Below are 22,072 nucleotides of genomic sequence, written 5' to 3' on the forward strand. Positions count from 1 at the left end.
GATTTACGACATGATCATGGCTGTACGAAGGGAATTAACAGACTTTGGATGTCGAATGGTATTTGGAGCTAGATGCAGAGATCGGTCCATTTCGGAAATCATTTGAAAATTCGGTATTCCGTGATCCACAGTCTCAAGAGTAAGGAGTATGCCAAGAATACTACATTTCAGACATTACCTCTCATTATAAACAACGCAATGGCTGGTGGCCTTCATTTAAGAGCCGAGAGCAGTGGCATTTTCCTAGAGTTGTCAACACTAACAGACAAGCAACACTGCGTGAAATAACCGCATAAATCACTCTGTGAGGTACGACAAATGCATCAGTTAGGATAGTACTTCGAAATTTGGTGTTAATGGGCTATAGCAGCAGACGACCGATGTGAGTGCCTTTCAACAGCATGACATCGCCTGCAGCGCCTCTCCTGGGATCGTGACCATATCGACTGGACCCTAGACGGCTGGGAAACCGTAGTCTGGTCAGATGAATCCCGATTTCAGTTGCTAAGAGCTAATGGTAGGGTTCGACTGTCGCACAGACTCCACGAAGCCATGGATGCAAGTTGTCAACAAGACACTGTTCAAGCTGGTGGTGGCTCCATAATAGTGTGAGCTTTGTTTACATGGAATGGACTGCGTCCTCTGAATGTTCGGCTACTTGGAGACAATTTGCAGTCATTCACGTACGTCATGTTCCCAAACAATGACGGAATTTTTATGGATGACATTTCACCATGTCACGAGGCCATAATTGTTCGCAATAGGTTTGAAGAACATTGTGGATAATTCAAGCTATAGATCTGGCCACCCAGCTCGTCTGACAAGAAACCTATCGAAAATTTATGGGACATAATCGAGAGGTCAGTTCGTGCACAATATCCTGCACTGGCAACACTTTCGCAATTATGGAGGGTTATAGAGGCAGCATTGCTCAATATTTCTGGGGTTATTTTCAGTGACTCGTTGAGTCCATGTCACGTCGAGTTTCTGCACCACAGCGAGTAAAAGGAGGTCTGGCACGATGTTAGGAGGCATCCCATGACTTTGGTCACCTCAGAGTGTATTTATTTAGTTAACATGCACTACATCTACAGACAATACTAGCATACTCTGTTTGTAGAAAAAAATTGTGCCTTCTTGGATCGAGTCTGGAATACTGACAAGATCAGTTTCCTGTAATTTTTGAAATTAGAGGCACGCGTGTTCCCAAGGTAAACAGAAAAATATTGAATGCTGAATTTCATTCACGTCCGCTGTGTACCGAACTTTAACTCTGGTTGCAATTTCCGCCAGCCAATTTTTTTGATATCAATTGTAGACGTTATCTTTGCCTGTCCTGGGAAATGCATTCTTCTTAAAATATAGAGAAACACACGAATGGGGTAAGTTTCATCCATGTGTAACAGTTAACAGTATTTTGTCATTAACTGTGTACATTTAACATTTTGACACACATAGAAAGAGTGAATGATGTTGATACTTGTAGGCCTATTTCAATATAACCTTCATTTCAGTGCAGTTGTGGTACTTACAGAGTTAATTGTATTTTTAAGGTTATTTATTTTAGTTTAGAAACATCATATACAAAATTCTACGTTCCAGGACCATGGACGCAGCACACGCGAGCTGAAAATCCCCGAGACAGGCACAGATGGCCCATACCTGCCACGGGATGTTACTCCAATTGGCTACCACGTGTGGTTGCAACCCATTCCACAGGAAGGACACTTTGCCGGTGTGCTGGTAGTCAACATCTCCTGCTTGTCTCCAACAAAGACAGTGACTGTACATGCAGGAGAAAATTTAGAACCATTAAAGGCAGAAATGGAAGTCATCAGACCACAAGAGGGTTACGAGGACTACAGGTGTGCTTACCATTGTTAATACAAATTGTCCCCAACATAAATATACAACAACGTAATGCAAGTAATGGCCATTTCAAAATGTATTAACTGGTTTTCACCAGTCAATGGTCCTCTCCAGACAGTCAGTAGATAAAAAGAAGAAATAAAGAGACATTGTGTAACCCATGAAACCCGACAAGTAACTACATAATGATAAAAAAGAATTAAATAATTTTAGAATTATTACTGGCGACGGCTTATTAAGTACAAATATTGTCTGACCCCATCATCGATTTTGCGTGATGCAGTTGTTACATGGCTAGTGACTCGAACACATCTCAACATTTCTAATTTTGCACTCTTCATCTTTTTTTTTAACCAAGTCAGTTTCAGACTATTTTTCCTCATTGCCAGTTTATGAACAAAGATAGTATTTACAGTTGTATACGATAGGCATCTAAACTTTTGTCTAATGATGAAGTGTCTGAATTAAAAACTTCTGTGTTGTGCTTTTGAGCATACTTCTTCTCTCGAAATTTTTCTGATACTCATCAAAACCATTACCAGGTCAATCCTACAGTACTGCAGAATATCAGTATGGTGTACTCTGCTCTCGATGGCGTACTATGGATGAAGCAGACCAGCATGGATTGCGGTAACAATTCTGTCAAGTGCACTTTGGAGGTCGCCAATCATCCATGGTGGTAATATAACGGCTGCAATCCTTTGTTACCAAGGATAGTCAATTAGACCCAAAAATGCATACATACAACAGCGAAATGTTGTCTCAGTAGATTACAAACGTGACAGTGTCCCTAAGAAAGATATTCAGTTGTAAATGCAGTGCTGCCATAGGTTAGGTAAGTATATTGTCAGGATTGTAATGTATTCTTAGAGGCCCCAAATGAACAGACGATGAGAATCAATCTCCATGTTAAACAGCAAATTATCTGTCAGAAGGACACTACCCAACTGCTCCTCGGTCCACTCAGCATGACCAGGATCGTGGAGCCAAGTGGTGCCTTTGAGTGAGGGGAAAGCATATGTTTCGTCACCACGCACACAGAGCAACCTCTCGATGCTGTTACAGTCTAGCAGATGTTTCACTTAGAGGTTTCTCCATGATCTCTGGTGTGGACATGCACTGTGCTGGTTGGAAGTTTTCGGTCAGTTATGGCGAGCAAATGATCCGATCACTGGGTTGTACCATTTGACTAATCTCATCCATTCAGCTGCTAAATGTTTGCTCCCTATTGTAATTTTCTCCTCAACTGTGAAATGATGCTACTAGTGACATTTCATTCATATTCCCAAGTCGTTCTGGCTGTGGCTGGGCTTTTGTATTCTCCACTATTCATGCTTTAAATTACTACTCAAGTAATTTACCGCTTGTCAAGTTCAAAGTGTGACCTATGAAGCACTGCAGGTCCACTATGCGGTTTTGTGCCAGTGTAACGAGTATTTCAAATTAACCCTGTTGTTTTGACACAGTTTGATTTGCTATGACACAGTGTGCTTCAAAGAGTTTATGACAACTAGTAATACATCTTCAATTCGAACAATTTCCAAACCATATACGAACTACAGGTGGTGATTTACTTAAGATTTTTAGGGAGTTGGCTCTTGATGAGTAAATGCTTGTACCAGCATGTATCTTGGAATAGCAGTTTCAAATGTCCTCTCATGTTCTGCTGGTAAATTAGCACACTGGACTAAAAATTAGTCATCCTTCAGAAGACATCACACTAATGCTATCTCACACCGCCTGTAGCCTTCAGAACGGCATCAGTTCGACGAGGAAGAAATTCCACAAATTTCTGCAGGTTTTCCGTGTACAGTGGAGGCTACTCATTGATGATTATAGCTTGTGGAGCTACTAAAATTAAGGGATGTTGACTGCTACGTTCTCTCGCTGTTCCAAATAGTACCAGATTTTTTTCCATGCGATTACTCGTAAAATAGTGTGATTTAGTTTTTCAGTGCAAGTGTCATACGATGCCAGTAGTAGGGTAGTGGCGGCATTGGTGCAATTTTGATATCAAATTGATATGATAATTAATTCAATTAATCAATAATCCCCCCCGCCTCCGACCATGCCCATTCCTGTCCCCTACTATGCCCACCACTGGATGATGTCACATGTTTTTCTCAGCCTGCACATGGGCCCCAACGCCTCCCCCCTCCCGTCCCCTCCCCCCACGTACCCTATTGGCCAGAATTTCGAATTTTGGCGGAAACTTCGAATTTTGGTGGGGATTTCGAATTTTGGTAGGAATTTCTTTGTCCCAGGACTGTGCTCACATCCCACTTGACCATCACCTGGAAATGGCAGGAATTAAAAATGGTGCTGCTCCCCCTACTTGATGCAGAGTCCAAGTGCACCCTCCTGTCACAATTATACCACCAGAGGTGCTTGGAATTGATAGGAAATTAAAAATGGCGGTGCCCTTTCCGGGACTTGAGCCCTGATTCTATTGGAAGGAAAGCCCAAGTGCACCCCCAACACATGGAAAAAGTCCAGATGCAGGAGAGGAAGGCTAGGTTAGTGCACTTTATTTATTTTGGTTGGGAAAATGAAGTAAAGATGGGTCCTAATTACATAATTAATCATAAAGATCAGACCTAATTACACAACTATAATAACTGATGATACCATACAACTGGTGTTACCCTGCTGGGAAAAAAATTCGCAATACCACTCGAAACTAGTGACAGACACACTCAAACTCTACCCTTCACCTACAAGCTGGTGGGAAAAAGGCAGGGGTGTAGGGTACTATCTTTATTCTTTTTGGCTGGAACTGTGTTCAACTGATGAGATGCTGGCGATGGGCAGAGAGGAGTTTAAAAAGTGTATTAAATGTGAGCATGTAGTATCTATCGTTTGATGTCAGAGTTCGCTAGAGACGCCTGCTCAAAAAGCACCCTGCAACACAGGGAACAGAAGCCAATACACGGTACCACAACTGATGGAAAAAATGCATCACAGTTCTAATTAAATTTCAAAATTGTGTTGAAAAGACCAGCACTTATAATGACGGGGTCATAATGCAACACATATACTGGGGAAAATCGTCGTCCTAAAAGGCTGCGGAGTGGGCAGTAGTTGAACGTGCGTTCTCCTCAATGTACTGCCGAAAATCGAGGCCCTTCATCCCTTACCTCTCTCCCTCCCTCCCTCCCTAAATCCACCTACAGGGAGGCCAGCAGCTCCGCCGAAAGCCTCATGGAATGAGCTGCCTGATGTCCGCAATGGGTTGTAGCCCTTTGCTGTTTCTCTGCAGCCCCACTGCAACCCCTCTGTGGCTGCTGGCCTGACCAGGCTCTCTGCTATCCTTTGCGGTACACGACATGCCCTGATGCAATGGTTTTAGCCAATACAAAAGGGAAACTTAGTTGCACCACCCCGCCCTCCAGAGAATGCTACAGATGGCTACTTCAAAGTCTGCTTCTTGGTAAACAGGAAGCCTTCCACCTAAAGCGACTGCAGCCTCACACCACAGTGTCTTCAGTACAATGTGCTCCGGCGAGTACACTGATGGGCAATCAGAGTTATCGATGCTGACAAAAGCTATACATAGAATAGAGTATGACGCCGGCATCCCTCAGGACAAAACCGTGCTAAATGAGGCCTATCCCGACTGTGGGTTGTTTGTCTAAAGGGACAGCCGCGACTTCTTAGGGAACTCTGGCACCACGCCACTGCGAGCACTGAACTATAACGTTTGTATTTAACATCAGCACGACTCCCATAATAAAGCAACTATTAAAAAAAGAAAAATGCAGCTGCGACGACAATAAATGTCCTCTTTCCACAAAAATAGGCACAGTCTATTTTCTTTTAGTTTCATGAGCAAAATCGGTATAGTTTTTATGTGCAACTGCAGGATACAATTTGCATCGCATTATTTTGCGACATCCAGCGAAGTGCAACCCCGCCGATCACAGACTATCACGTGTTTATTACAAACGTATAGCCTTCTATTTTTGTAAGCAATTTGATCATCACAACCTGTTTCACGCAATATGCCCACATGTCATTTCTAGATTGCACAACGAGCTATAATTCAAGTGGTGTATACTTTATAATTAGACGATATGAAGTATGAAATAACGCCTATTTTTTAAACACGCAATTGAGACGATAATAATAATAATAATAATAATAATAATAATAAAAACAGTCATGAGTCCTCGAGAATAGAGACAGCCTATTCCTATTAGTTTTATGAGCGTTGTAGTTTTGAGAGAACTTTTTGCATTCAAAATTTAACCTGTTATAGCACTACTTGTAATAGAACCTCGTATAAGACCTTACAGCATCTCTTTCTCTCCTTATACAGCCTATCGAAAAACAATTACCGTCTGCATGTTGTCATTGAGCATATTATATATACTGCATCACTGCATTGGAGTTGTAGACCAGTGCTCAAAGACATTTGCGCAGATCTGCACAAAATTTCGCCGTCTGTACTGGAGGAAGATCATATACAGCAAACTATTAATCATACGAGATGGCTCCTGTATTATTCCTTCATAAGCAGTTTAATACATCGTTTCTTCAGGTGTATCACATCCAATCAGTATACAGAGCCATTCACTTTGCTTTTTCTACCAAGTCTTAGAGGTCTGTGTCATCTGCTGCTAAACCGACATTAACACGTTTCGATCCTTCGGCTCTCACAGAAAGCTGAACAACGCCTGGCATAAGCTGTGCAGCTTCTACAACACACAGGCGGTTGAAATAAAACACAGAGGCGATGTTACTCATTGACAAAAAAAATGTAGATGACTTCGCAACATATGGAAACGGGAAGAGTTTCTGGTATTGTAGAGCGTGTCAACAGCTATCTGAAAGTGATGATCTATACAGTTAATCTCACCTTTCACAGCGACAGGGTAGCAGTTGTCTGGTTACACCAAGACCCCCTCGAAGTGATGTTGTAAAATACAAAAGCCTGACACTACATGATATGGACACCGTATTCTAAGCCAAGTGATGTAATTACCATCCCATAGAAAGTAGCTCCCAACCAGAACAGTATAACTGTCATTCAGATCAGACGAATTCGATGGTTAATGCGTGTTCATGAAACGATAGTCGACTACACGGTGAATGATAAATATGTATGTGTGGGTCGGTGGGTATCTAAAATGTACTGAAAAGCGCTAAAGTATTGTTTACTTTGATGGGAATAAGCATGCTCATTTACTATAACGGCCTGACTCAATTCATTACATCAATATGACACTGCACTCATAGTGAAATGTGAGGAGCGAAGTTATCCAGCCTATGGATGGTTTCATCTCCTGAGCTGGATAGGAGCCAAACAAAATCAAACTCAATGACAGATGAGTCTTACAAAATGGAATCCGATGAGTTCTACACTTTCGTTACTTTTGAGACGGTAAATATGCGGTTAAATTCTCTCTTTGATTACAACATCGATCAGTTGGCCAAGAGACTCTTATTACATCCCAAGTTCAGAGTATTACAGGAGGGAGGAGATATTGCTGCTGTCATGGCGAGGAGTAGCGACCACGCTTCTTGTACGTCTTTGTCAGTTACAAGCGCAGATGCCTGCTCCATGCTATCCACATGGTCCTGTGGGCAGCTGTCAGATGTGGGCGATCAAGGGCGGGTCTCTTGGCCAAGGTCTGACACCTGACAAACAGTGTTTTCCTCAAGAGAATCATTGTACTCATTGTCGGCAGACTTGTGCAGCTGCGAGATCGTTGTTTCATATTTGGAGGCACCACATGTAAAAGTAACGCTTCTTCTTCGGTCTACACTTTGCTAGATGCTGAGGACATATCTGTGTGGGTAACATCAAGAATGGGATGCATCTCCTCCCTCCCCCCCCCCCCCCCCCCCCTCGCTCACAATATGCATATGCAGGCTGTAAACGACTCAAACTCTCCGTTTATATACTTATTTTTTGTAAGAGACTCAAACACCTCCGCTTACATACACATTTTAGTAAGTGACTCTAAACACCTACATTTATCTACATTTTTTCAGCACTAAAGGAAACAGTGTATTGACCATACTACATATAGAGGTCTATAAGTAAGTAGGCTACATCGCTGGCGAATTATGCAATTTCTGCTAATGATCAACACTATTCTCAATGATTCCATAAATTATACAGATTCTGAGCGATCGAATTAATTGCTCGTGGAGCACTCGTCAATTAGAGGTAGATCTAACGCTGAGTTAAGTAGGAGGGGTTCCAGCAACCCCTTACCCCATATTCTCGTTCAGCATGTAGGCATCACGATCGTACGCTTCTCACTTCATCGAATTCAACATATGCGTTGTCTATTAGTGTTATCAGTTCTGGTTTGGTGAGAAAGGTCTATTGTACAGCTACACGACATAAGTTAACCATTCAGACCTATTAAGCCAGACCAGACATCCCCACCCACCGCTAGTAGGTTAACTCCAGGGTATCTCATCGAATAGGGATGTGCTATCATCAACAGTCACCACGAGTCAGTCTGTGGTCTGAAGTGACACTGAAGTTACCATGAGTCCCAGAATTTTCTGTAAGTACCTCTTTCTCCCTAATTAGTATCAGTTCCATGTATTTATTTCTGCACATACGTATGTAGCCCGAAAGAGTGTGATTGTGATTCTTTCATTTTGTTCCAGCCCAGTTCGATGAGGAGGTGACACCCATCCATATGTTTGTGTGGATGGTTGTAGATGAAGAAGAAGAGGAAGAAGAAACAATATCTACAGCAGAAACTGTGGAGTTTGTTGGAGGTAAGTTACCTAGTTTCGACATCTTCAGCCAACTGATATATAATTACAAATAAATAACGTGCAGTGGTGTAACTTCCTGTTGCTATCCGCAGGGGAGCTCTTACAGCCAACAGAGGAGGAAGAAGAAGAACTGGAAAGGGGACCTACATGATGATGAGAGCGATTTTTTTCCTTGTTTTTTTTCTGTGCTAGTTTGCTTTTGATGTCCTCCTTGTGCTGTCCATCATTGCTTATTTCTAAGTCTACGTAGTAGAATCCGTTAACTTAATCTGCTTCGTGACCATCGATCCTGATGTTAAGCTTCTCGCTCTCCTCATTTCTGCTACTTCTCATTACTTTAATCATTCTTGGATTTACTCTCAATCCATATTCTGTACTCGTTGGACTGTTCATTACATTCAGCATATCATGTAGTTCTTTCTCACTTTCACTCTGGACAGCACTGTATTCAGCAAATCGTATCATTGATATACCTTTGCCTAAAATTTTAATTCCACCTCTGAACCATTCTTTTAGCCCCATCGCTGCTTCCTCGACGTACAGATTGAACAGTCGGGGCGAAAGACTACATTCATGTCTTACACGCTTTTTAATCTACACTCATGCTCATAAATTAAGGATAGTGCTGATACATGATGAAACAACGCTCTGGTGGGCGGTTTGCGGGTTTAAATCACCTCGGGGTATGACCATGTGGTGCATCTGACCTGCGGTCGTCGCACGGTGGCGCTGGCAGCAGTCGATATACGCAGAGGTGTGTTGGTGCATGTCAGAGTACGGTGCAGCGAGTAAATGTGCAGGCGTTTTCAGATGTGCTAATGGTGACTCTGTGTTGAAAATGGCTCAAAGAACACATATTGATGACGTTATGAGGGGTAGAATACTAAGGCGACTGGAGGCTGGTCAAACACAGCAGGTTATAGCACGGGCCCTCCGTGTGCCACAAAGTGTGATCTCAAGATTATGGCAACGATTCCAACAGACATGAAACGTGTCCAGGCGCTACAGTACGGGACGTCCACAGTGTACAACACCACAAGAAGATCGATATCACCATCAGTGCCTGCACATGGCCACAGAGTACTGCAGGTAACCTTGCTCGGGACCTTACCGCAGCCACTGGAACAGTTGTCTCCAGACACACAGTCTACAGATGACTGAACCCGGAGACCTGCAAGGTGCATTCCACTGACACCTGGTCATAGGAGAGCCCGTAAAGCCTGGTGTCAAGAACACAGTACCTGGTCATTGGAACAGGGGTCCCAGGTTATGTTGACTGACGAGTCCAGGTATAGTCTGAACAGTGAGTCTCGCCGGGTTTTCATATGGCGTGAACCAGAAACCAGATACCAACGCCTTAATGTCCTTGAAAGGGACCTGTATGGATGTCGTGGTTTGATGGCGTGGGGTGGGATTATGACTGGTGTATGTACACCTATGCATGTCTTTGACAGAGGAACTGTAACAGGTCAGGTGTATCGGGACGTCATTTTGCACCAGTATGTCCGACTTTTCAGGGGTGCAGTGGGTCCCACCTTCCTCCTGATGGATGATAACGCACGGCGCCACCGAGCTGGTATCGTGGAGGAGCACCTCGAAACAGAAGATATCAGGCGAATGGAGTGGCCTGCCTGTTCTCCAGACCTAAACCCCATCGAGCACGTCTGGGATGCTCTCGGTCGACTTATCGCTGCACGTCTTCAAACCCCTAGGACACTTCAGGAGCTCCAACAGGCAGTGGTTCAAGAGTGGGAGGCTATACCCCAACAGCTGCTCGACCATCTGATCCAGAGTATGCCAACCCGTTGTGCGGCCTGTGTACGTGTGCATGGTGATACCCCGACGTATTGATGCCGGGTTATACGAGGGCTATCCACAAAGTACATTACGTTGTGGAATTAAAAATAAATAAAGTATTGGAATTTTTTTAATTATATACAGATGAAAGCCACACTTAAATACTACTTTTCTACGCAGTTGCCATTTAAAATAAGGTACTTATCGTAGCGATGGACGAGCTTGGAAATTCCTTCGTCGTAAAATTCGAAAATTGGCGTTCATGAGAAGAATAACAACACCAAAAATGCAACAGGAGCGTAATATGTAGGAAATTGTCCACGCAACCTGTAAGTACAGTTCAAAACATTACTGCTTAATAGGAAATACCAACCACCAGAACTGTTTATAACCTATAGGCACAATGACAAAAATGTAAATAAAATAGCTAACATATGTACATATTCCAGGCCACTGATGATGCCTTGCAGAAAATAAAGGCGAAACGCGTATGGCACTAAAATTGTGTTTTATTCAGTTGCTGTCAGATGGTCCATAAGTAAAAATTATTAATATACCGCAACTTTTCAATGTCATTCACAGATGAGGAGCTATGGAATGAAACGGCTGAAGATATTGAGGATGAACAGGAGATGTATGTGGAGGCGGACGATGGTAAGTGCATTAAAGTGTTCATAAGTGGTTGGGTTTGAATCACAGACGGATCTTGACGGAGCAGTCAGATCGAGACGGTAAATGTGTGTGTGATCGTTCCAGTCGAAGTTAGTAGACATCACTTCATGTAGACATGCACTTCACGATGCATGTTAGCTCCCTATCAAAGCACACACACACACACACACTGATCACCTCCCATGTAATTGGCTGCACACTGTGTAAAATCGCCTGTTTCGAACACCAGAGCGAATGTTAACCTATGATGCACTACATACTTCCAACTATCGCAATCAGCACTCTGCTCTATCTCTGAAGTGATCCCAGTCCCTGTACTCTTAACAACTTAGGAAGCTGCTTAGGGAATGCTCTGTGATACGGGAATGACCACAGTTCATTACATCCGATAGTTCTCGAGAGCCCTGACGCAGATGAATGTAGATTAATGCATTAAACGATCTTCATCGAAGCCTGACCGAGTCAGTAATACTGAAAAACGAGAAAAAACCATTTTCCTTACTATTCGCTGTTCAGTTGACCTTATCAGCATACACAACCCGAAATGGTACCTAGCTGCTGTCAACTCCCTATGGACTCGATCTGTATCAGAATATGATGAGAGGACCAAAGAAATTTCGAGGATGAAACACTGAGATTCACATATTAATAGGGGCTAGAGCATCGCTCGTGGTTGAAATTCAATCAAATGATTAAATGGACCTGATCACATCAACTTAACTTTCCTTTATGACAGTGCAATAAGGTCGCCGTTTATCACGTGAAGTAACCTCAAATGCGAAAATATATGCATTACGGAATCCGCGCTGTAAATTCATCAAACCATAGTCACAACCTTCAAATTATTTGGAGTTACGTAAACTGATCATTTAAATTTACGTTCCATTACATCAACGGAATTATTGTTATTATCAACATCCATACTATTCCTATTACGTCGTCTACACAGAAATTGTGCATCTTTAGGCCATCGTTTTTCAGTCCAACCCATTACTCTTCTTCTTCGAGACATAAGCAAAAACAAATACTTTTTCGTGTAATAGAGAAAGTAAAAGAATTGAAAATTTGGAACTTACTTCGGTCTTTGAGGAAACTGAGGCAAATGAGCACAAAGCTACTCCTATAGGAAAATACGTGGAAAATGACGGTAATAAAGGGCATGTTTCCTGCCCTGGACGCCTTCGTTACTGCGATATTTCGTTTCTACAGCGCTGAAACTTCATCGACCTAACTGTAACTGCCCGGTATGTTTGTGGTAGTGCACATGATTCACGTAAACATGACCATCCCCAGCTTTCGATTTCACTGTTGTTACTTTCGTGTGTCATTTCAGTCACAGCACCTGATCGGTGTTGGTGCCAATATTAGATAAGTGTGAGACAGAGGAATTTCCTATTTTCACGTATTGGCGATTTTAATGTATTATAGAGAAGGTATTATCGGAGTTCTTTTTCTTTGTACACGTCTATGACAATGTATGTTTCGAATTCTTTGAGTTCAGTAGACTCCGTGTATAATTAATATTAAAAAATCTGTAGTGCAATTTTCAGATTCATCTAAATCTACAAAGATACTCAGCAAGCCACCGAAGGTGCGTGGTAGAGGGTACACTGTGCAACTACTTGTCATTTCCCCTCCTGTTCCACTCACAAATAGAGCAATGGAAGAATGACTGTCTGTACGCATCCATTATGAGCCCTAATTTCTCGTATCTTGTCTTTGTGATCCTTACGCGCGCTGTATGTTGGTGTCAAAAGAATCGTTCGGCAGTCAGCTTCAAATGCCGGTTCTCTAAATTCTCTTAATAGTATTTCCCGAAAAGAAACCTCCCCCCCCCCCCCCCCCCCCAGTGACTCCCAGTTGAGATCCAGAATCATCACCGTAACACTTGCATTTTGTGCGAGCCTACAGGTAACAAATCTAGCAGCCCTCATCTGAATTGCTTCGGTGTCCTCCATCAATCCCATGGTGCGGATCCTAAACACTCGAGCAGTACTCAAGAATAGGTCGCACCAGCGTCCTATATGCGATCTCCTTTACAGGTGAACCGCTCTTTCCTAAAATTCACCCAATAAACCGAAGTCGACCATTTACCTTTCCTACCACAGTTTTCACCTGTTCGTTCCTTCTCATATCGTTTGGTTACGCCAGGATATTTAAACGATTTGACTATGTCAAGCAGGACACTAGTAACACTGTATCCGAACATTACTCGTTTGTTCTCCCTACTCATCCGCATTAACTTACATTTTTCCACATTTAGGGCTGTCTCCCAATCATAACATCAACTGGAAACTTTATCTCAGTCGTCTTCTATCTTCCTACAGTCACTCAACATCTACACATCACCGTACACCACGGCATTATAAGCAAACAACTGCAGACTGGTACCCACCCTTTTCGCCAAATCATTTTATATAGAGAGAACAACAGTGGTCCTATCACACTTTCCTGGGGCACTCCTGACGATACCCTTGTGTCTGGTGAACACTCGCTGTCGAGGACAGCATACTGATATTTGAGAAGTCTTCGAGCCATTCACATCTCCATATGCTCGTATCTTCGTTAACAGCATGCAATGGGACACCGTGTTGAATGCTTTCCGGAGATCTAAAAATATGGAATCTACCTGTTGCCCTTCGTCTATAGTTCTCGATTTATCATGTGAGAAAAGGGCAAGCTGAGTTTCGCACGAGTGATGGTTTCGAAAACCGCGCTGATTCGTGAAAATAAGCAGCTTAGCCTCAAGAAAGTTTATTATATTCGAACTGAGAATGCGTTCAAGGATTCTGAAGCAAACCAAAGTTAGGGATATCGGTCTGTAATTTTGCGGGTCCGTTCTTTCACTTTTCTTATATACTGTAGTCATCCGCGCTTTTTTTCCAGTCGTTTGGGTCTTTGTGTTGGGCGAGAGATTCAAATCATTTCTGTATATAGAATGTAAGCTGGGTAAGGGACCAATGCTTAACGGTACTCTTTGTAAAATCGAACTGAGATTCCATCCGGGCGTGGTGATTTGTTTGTTTTCAAATCTTTAAGTTGCTTCTCTATGTCAGGTATACTTATTTATAAGTCGTTCATACGGGAGTCTGCCCGAAGGTTGAATGACGGTATGTTTGTACTGTACTCCTGCGTGAACCCTATCTTGAACGTCTGCAGCTCGTGGTCGAGTGACTAGCGTTGCTGCCTCTGGATCACAGGGTTCGGGGTTCGATTCCTGGCAGGGTTCGGGATTTTCTGTACCTGGGGACTGGATGTATGTGTTGTCCTCATTATTTCATCATCATCATTCGTGACTGTGGTTAGATTGGACTGTGCAAAAAGAAAAAAAAGGACTGTGTAAAAACTGGGACTTTGTACAGGCGCTGATGACCGTGCAGTTGAGCGACCCACAAACCAAACATCATCATCATTATCACGATGTCTTGAAAGTGAAATTTAAAACTTCAGCTTTCATTTTACTGTCTTCAACTGCCACACCGGATTGGTCAACAAGCGACTGAATGGAAGCCTTAGACTCGCTTACCGATTTTACGTACGAACAGAATTTTCTCGGTTCCCTGCCGGATCTTTTGCTAAGGTGTGAGGGTGGCAATTGTATGCTTCATGCATTAATATTTTGTTAGCCTTCTAATGGCTTACGAAGTCTCGATGCTATCTATTAAACGTGCATGTGTAGTTAAACCGATTCGATCATTCTTTTGCCTACAGCTTACAAACAGCTAACATCAATTAAATTACGCTTCATCTTTGTTTCCATTTATGTCGGCTTTACTTGATTCCTAAAGAAATCTATGGGTTATGTTAGTTGACTTGTGGTTAGAAGCAATACTGTACAACTGGAAACAACACTTCAACAAGGGGAAATAAAATTCTGTGTACCCTAGTTTTACATATGGTATTGCTTACTGTTCTTTGCAGTTACGAAAACAAATCACTACATGCGAGGTTCATTATAAAAGCGATATCTGACTCGGAACGACTAGGTATGTATGGCAGGATGTGCTAATACACAGAAAATTCGTGCCGGATTTCAATGAATAACTGAGGCTGTGTCTATATGATGCATATAACTAATTTCTTTTTTTTTCTTTTTTCAGAAGAAATATCGGACAGCCCGACATCACCGTCACCACCACCACCACAGAACCCAACCACCACCAGGATGGTACAGGTTGCCTGAAGAAGATAATAGTGACGATGGCATTGTGTATCTTTATGACAGAATAAAAAATAAAAATAGATTAAGAGATCTATATGAGTCCATTAGACCAAAGTATACCACCGCGGCGCATGTGTGTTTGGTGTTTTAGAAATACGCGTTGTAATGCCTCTATAGCTGTTAATTTCATCGCAGCATGCACAATGAATAAATGATACACTAGCACTGTTGCTGCTGAAGACACAAATACTGAGGTAGAATGTGTTGTACTTAAACTGTCAGCTGCCTTTGATATTTATGTCAGTCTACCGCACAGCTTCTTTCAATCTATTTCAACTGTGCCCAACCTTGTACCTCACTATATATCCTCAATTTATATTATAACTTTGATGCCACTAGCTGATAGCCGTGACAACAGCAATATCCTCCCCTCTGTAATACTCCGTACTTGGGATGTAATAAGAGTCTCTTGGCCAACTGATTGGTGTTGTAATCAGAGAGAGAATTTAACTGCATATTTACCCTCTCAAAAGTAACCGAGAGAATAGCACTCATCGGATTCCGTTTTGTAAGACTCATCTGTCATTCAGTTTGATTTCATTTGGCGCCTATCCAGCTCAGGAGATGAAACCATCCTTAGGCTGAATAGCTTCGCTCTTCCCATTTCACTAGGAGTGCAGTGTCATGTTGATGTAATGAATTGAGCCAGGCCGTTATAGTAAATGAGCATGCTCATTCCCGTCAAAGTTAGTAAACAACGCCTTAGCGCTTTTCAATACATGTTAGATATCCGACCCACACATACTCATTGATCATAACCATGTAGTTGACTATCGTTTGATGAACACTGCTTAACCATCGAATTCGTCTGATCTGAATGCCAGTTACACTGTTCCTGTTGAGAGCTACTTTCTCTGGCATGGTAGTTACATCACTTGGCTGGAAATAGGGTGTCCACATCATGTAGTGTCAGACACTTGTGTTTTTCAACACTAGTTCGAGGGAATCTTGGTGTAACACCAGACAGCTTCTACCCCTTCGCTGTGGAAGGTGAGATTGACTGTATATGTCATCACTTTCGGATAGCTGTTGTAACCGCTCTACAATACAGCAAATTCTTCCAGTTTCCATATGTTGCGAAGTAATCCACTTTTTTTGTCAATGAGAAACATCACCTCTGTGATTTATTTCTACCACCTGTGTGTTGTTGGAGCTGCATAGCTTACGCCGTGCGTTGTTCAGCTTTCTGTGAGAGCCAATGGATCGAAACGTGTTAATGTCGGTTTAGCAGTAGCTGACACGGACTTCTAAGTCATGGTAGAAAAAAATAAAGTATATAGCTGTGCATACTGATTGGAAGTGTTACAACTGAAGGAACAATACAGAAGTCCTCTCGTAAGATTAATGGTTTGCTGGATATGATCTTCCTCCTGTACAGACGACGAAATTTTGTGCAGATTAGCGCAAAGGACTTCGAGCACTGGCCTTCAACTCCAATGGAGCGATGCTCAATGACAACACGCAGACAGTATTGTTTTCCGATATATCAGGAGAGAGAGAGACGCTGTTAAGCCTTATATGAGGTCCTATTACAAGAGTGCCATAACTGGTTAAATGTTGGATGCAGATAGTTCTCTCAAAACTACACCGCTTTTGCTCATAAATCTACTAGGAATCGCCTGTCTCTTCTCTTGTGGGCTCATGACTGTTTTATTATTATTATTATTATTATTGTGATTATCGTCACAATTGTGTGTTTAAAAAATAGGCGTTATTTCATACTTCATAATGTCTAATTGTAAAGTATACACCACTTGAATTGCAGCTCGTTGTGCAAACTAAAAATGATAGTGGTTTTTTTTTCCGACATGTGAGCATATTGCGTGAAACAGGTTGTGATAATCAAATTGCTTACAAAACCAGAAGGCTACAACCTACTACTGTATTACAGAAACTTTACAGACATGTCGGTAGAGGTGAGTTATGCATCAAAAATGTCAAATGTAAGCATGCAGATGGTAATTGGTTTCGGTGTAATGGAAGAGACATATGGTAGAATCTTATAGGAGGTTCTATTACGAGACAGACTCTCACTATTTCTTTCATAAGCGCCTGTCTGATATAGCATCGCACTGGTAAAACGAGACCTGCCAGAGTGTAGGAAACAGCTACATTCTCTTGAATTATAGCTTCTTGTTGTGTTTTTTTCCGACATGTGAGCTAATGGAGTGAAAGATTGTATTCTCTAATGTTATTTCATGTGTCTGAAATGTTTGTAATAGACATGTTATCATCTGCGATCGGCGGCAATTCACTTCAATGGATGTCGCAAAATAGTGAGATGCAAATTGTATCCTGCAGTTGGACATAAAAACTATACCGATTTTGCTCATGAAACTAAAAGAAAATAGACTGTGCCTATTTTTGTGGAAAGAGGACATTTATTGTCGTCGCAGCTGTATTTTTCTTTTTTGATAGTTGCTTTTTTATGGGAGTCGCGTTGATGTTAAATACAAACGTCATAGTTCAGTGCTCGCAATGGCGTGGTGCCAGAGTTCCCTAAGAAGTCGCGGCTGTCCGTTTAGACAAACAACCCACAGTCAAGATAGCCCTCATTTATCACGGTTTTGTCCTGAGGGATGCCGGCGTCATACTCTATTCTATGTGTAACTTTTGTCAGCATCAATAACTCTGCCCAGCAGTGTGCTCGCCATAGCGCATTGGAAGACACTGTGGTGTGACGCTGCGGTCACTTTAGGTGGAAGGCTTCCTGTTTTGGAAGCAGCAGACTTTGAAGAATCCATCTGGAGCGTACTCCAGGGGGGGGGGGGGGGGGGGGTTCGTGCTGCTAAATTTCCCTTTTGTGTTGGTTAAGACCGTCGCCTTAAGACATGCTGCATACCGCGAAGGATGGCAGAGGGCCTGGTGAGGCCAGCGGACGCAGAGGGGTGACTGTGGGGTAGCAGAAAAACAGCAAAGGTCAAAAGCCTAGCTAGTGTGGACAGCGGACTGCTCGTGCCGCGAGGCGTTCGGCAGGGGAGCTTGCCATTTGAAAAAGCCTGTGTGCTCTCCGTAGGTGGCTGGAGGGAAGGGGGTACCTGTTTTTTACACTATCATGGAGAGCACTCCCAAGCGAATACTGTGCACTTTTAAGGGAGATGAACAATGTTTCATTTGGTGAATTTTTTTTTATACAAGATGCAGCGTGAGAATTTCCTTATTTTAAAAAGTCGTAAAACATAAAGTGTTGGCGATATCAGTTTAGTTCTCTTTTCTTTAAACACAGGTATATTTGAAGTTTTATTTCATAAGATTGTGAAAATGACATTCTGCACGTGGCCTTCCATGTGCCCAATGCATTTGGAGAGTTGAAATCGAGAGCTTCGGTCCACTTTGTTCAACATTTCTCTGTCCATGATGGCAATAGCTGTATGAACATAGTTCTGCAACTCACTCAGGGTATGTTGACGATTTGTAGAGTCGAAATCGAAGGCTCCGGTCCACGTTGTCCAGTATGTCTCTGTCTATGATGGCAATAGCAGCATGAATATTGCTCTGCAACTCACTCAGGGTATGTGGACGATTTGTAGAGACGAAATTGAAGGCTCCGGTTCACGTTGTCCAGCATGTCTCTGTCTATGATGGCAATAGCAGCATGAATATTGTTCTGCAACTCACTCTGGGTATTGGACCATTTGTAGAGTCGAAATCGAAGGCTCCGGTCCACGTTGTCCAGCATGTCTCTGTCTGTGATGGCAATAGCAGCATGAATATTGTTCCGCAGCTCACCCAGGGTATGTGGACGATTTGTGTACACAACTGATTTGAGACAGCCCCATAACAAAAAGTCACAGTGGGCTAAATCTGGTGAGCTTGTTGGCCACTGAAGATCGCCCCTCAAAGAAATGAGACGCTCAGGGAAGTGTTCACGAAAGAGATTCGTTGATATTCGCGCAGTATGAGCCCTGCCGCTGTCTTGTTGGAACTAGACATCCCTCATATCCATTTCTTCAACCAGCAAAGAAAATACTCAACAGTCATCCGGAAATAAAGCTCAGAAGTGACTGTAACTGGCCTATCGTTCCTTTCGAAAAATCATGGGGTAATAATGCCAATTTTGGATAATGCACACCAAACAGTCACACGTTTTGTATGTACGGGCAGCTCATGAGGTACTCGGAGATTTGTGCTACTCTAATATCGCGTGTTTTGTTTATTCGTGCGAACAGAAAAATGGAAATGTGCATCGTCGCTGAAGAACACAAAGGCGTCATGAGGCAGATTTTCGACTAAAGATTCACATGCATTTCCTCGTGAAACAAAATCCCGTGGATTAAGTGTGTGCACCACTGCCAGTTTGTGTGGATGAAAATTTCAAATCTTAATAAAGAATTAGTCTCACTGTGAGATCAGAAATTGCAAGAGGAGTTTAAAAATCGCTAGCCTTCCTTTCTCGATGTTTCCTGGCGTCTTTGTGTTCGTGAAGGTCCTGGTTTCTTCTTTTTTCTCACTCTCGGTGTCCATAAACGCGTCCATCCATATAACATTCACTTTCGATCCAGAACATGACCTACAGGTGCGATATTAAACTTCTCCTGAATGCATACTGGGTTGCGATGATCGAACAGCTATTGCAAAAGTAAGTCGACACTGTGAACGCGCGCTCATCTCTCGTCCACTCCGTGACCACTACTAAACTAACCTTTACAACAACGTTTCAAATGATCTCAGTCACACACATCGATGAGTAATGGCCGCTGTATGGCGCGCGTTTCAAATAAGGAAGTTCCCGCGCTGCACTCTTTATTAAAATACACTGCCTGACCCGAAAGACCTGGTCAGATGTCCATGTAACTTAGTACACGCACGCACCATCGGTGGGTATGTAAATGAGTAGAGTTACAATTCTCTGTGACTGCTAGAACAGCCATCAGAGTGCTTTGGTGGTATCCACCTTCAGTGTTGTTATCAGACCTCGTAGGGTATATAAGGGGCGAGGACAGCGTTAGATGTTCAGTGATCACTGTGAAGGACACGGAGATTCTGCGTACTCATGCGATACAGCGTTTTCAGCACGCTTATAAAGTTATTAAGGGGCCATATTACGGGTCTCCAGTTTTCTGGCTGGCTGAATCATGTAACATCCAGAATTGTTAAGTATTCGGATGTGACAGTGGCTCAGTGTTGGACTGCATGGAAACATGAGGGCAAATATACTCGCCAGCAAGGTTCCAGTCGACCACTTCCAGCCATTACAAGGGAGGATCGCTGTATTGTACGCGGAGCACATCATAGTCCCTGCTTACCTGCCAGCCTACACCAGCAGCAGCCAGAGTAGGGAATTAGCGTCCCATTCGTAGTCTGCCGTTAACACCGCAACACAGACTGTTGCATTCAGAGAGGTGCCATGACTGGGAAGCATGAAGCACTGATGAATGGCGTTGCAATGTGTCGAGCGATGAATCACAGTTGTGGGCAGGTGTGTCTCCAGAGAAGATACAACGGCCTTATGGGTCCCTTCCCAACCGAATTAGTGCATGCATCCTTGCCAGAGGCGGTGCAATGTCATACTGACAAGTTGGCTCATGCTACCAAGTTCTTTGTAAATTTGGCTCGACACTTTAATCACTGAAATAACATCACATATCCTCCCAACTCGTGAAGTTTCAATCATTTTCTCTTCCTTTTCTGGGTGCTTCACTTTTCTTGTCAGTCAATGTAATTTTTATTCACTTTAGCGTACAGGGATGTGCGATATACTGTATGCATAGACTTGCAGTTGTTAATAGCTTAAGTTTTCTTAACAGAACCTAGCAGTGGCCCTCAGGTTTGTTATATTTGCGTAATATCACTGGTACGTGAATGTGTCTTCATATCATCGGTCTGCAACAAATATGAAACCGGAACTGTGAAAACCCTGTCATCCTTAGATAATTAGTAATACGATATTACAGTGTCTGCATTGTTCAGGAGTACGATGCAAAGTTCCTGTTGACATGCATGCATTTCCGAAAGAGTAGGCACTGTGACGACTATTGTCTTTATGAAATACATGAAATGTATTCGGATTTGCGAATATTGACAACAGTCAGCGATATAATGGGATGACGCAGTGAAAATCTGTGCCGGACCGGGAGTTGAACCCGGATTTCTCGCTTATCGCAAGCGGTTGCCTTGCCATTAGGCTCTCCGAGCACAGCTCAAGGCCTTACCCAAATTTCTTTATGTCGTAAGCCATGTGCCTGCAACTTGCACTCGCACATTCATTATGTACATTCCCGTACATGGGAGACATTTTAATTGAGATTCGTTTGCCCAGTATTGGCAGATCAATACGATATTGCAGTGCCTGTGTTGTTCAGAAATACGATGCAAAGTTGCTGCGGACATGCATGCATGCCCGAGGAAACAGGTACTGTAACGACTACAGCCCTTGTGAAATACTTGAAATGTATTCACAGTTGCAAATATGCACAACCATCAGCAGTGAAATGCATGCATGTCCAAAGTAACTTTGGCCGTGAGTCATGCCCGGAGAGTCTAATGGTATGACGACCGCTCCCGATAAGCGGGAAATACGGGTTCGAGTGCCAGTCTAGCACTAATTATCATTATTGTCGTTCCATTATACAGCTGAAGGCTGCCCATATTCTCATATGCAAATAAATTTCATGTATTTAATAACACGTCTACCAATTTTCATGAGGTATTATTTCAGAAATATGGCTAATATGTTCTCTCCAGATTAACACGGAATCAATATGAAGCCACAAAAGTTTTATTAAAGTTCTTCATATATTTCTTATTAGTCTGATCAGAAGATGATGG

At 42.7% G+C, this 22,072-nt stretch overlaps 1 protein-coding gene across 1 annotated transcript in view; it reads left to right on the forward strand.

The window, feature by feature from the left end:
• LOC124789660 (aminopeptidase Ey-like) overlaps positions 1–22,072 on the forward strand; it is a 225,449-nt gene that overhangs the window by 32,786 nt on the left and 170,591 nt on the right. The window contains exon 3 of the mRNA XM_047257098.1: positions 1,603–1,865. Coding sequence (XP_047113054.1) covers positions 1,603–1,865 — 263 coding nt within the window. The remainder of the gene's footprint in view (positions 1–1,602; positions 1,866–22,072) is intronic.

This window comes from Schistocerca piceifrons, chromosome 1, assembly GCF_021461385.2.
Source record: "Schistocerca piceifrons isolate TAMUIC-IGC-003096 chromosome 1, iqSchPice1.1, whole genome shotgun sequence".
NCBI classification, from domain to species: domain Eukaryota; kingdom Metazoa; phylum Arthropoda; class Insecta; order Orthoptera; family Acrididae; genus Schistocerca; species Schistocerca piceifrons.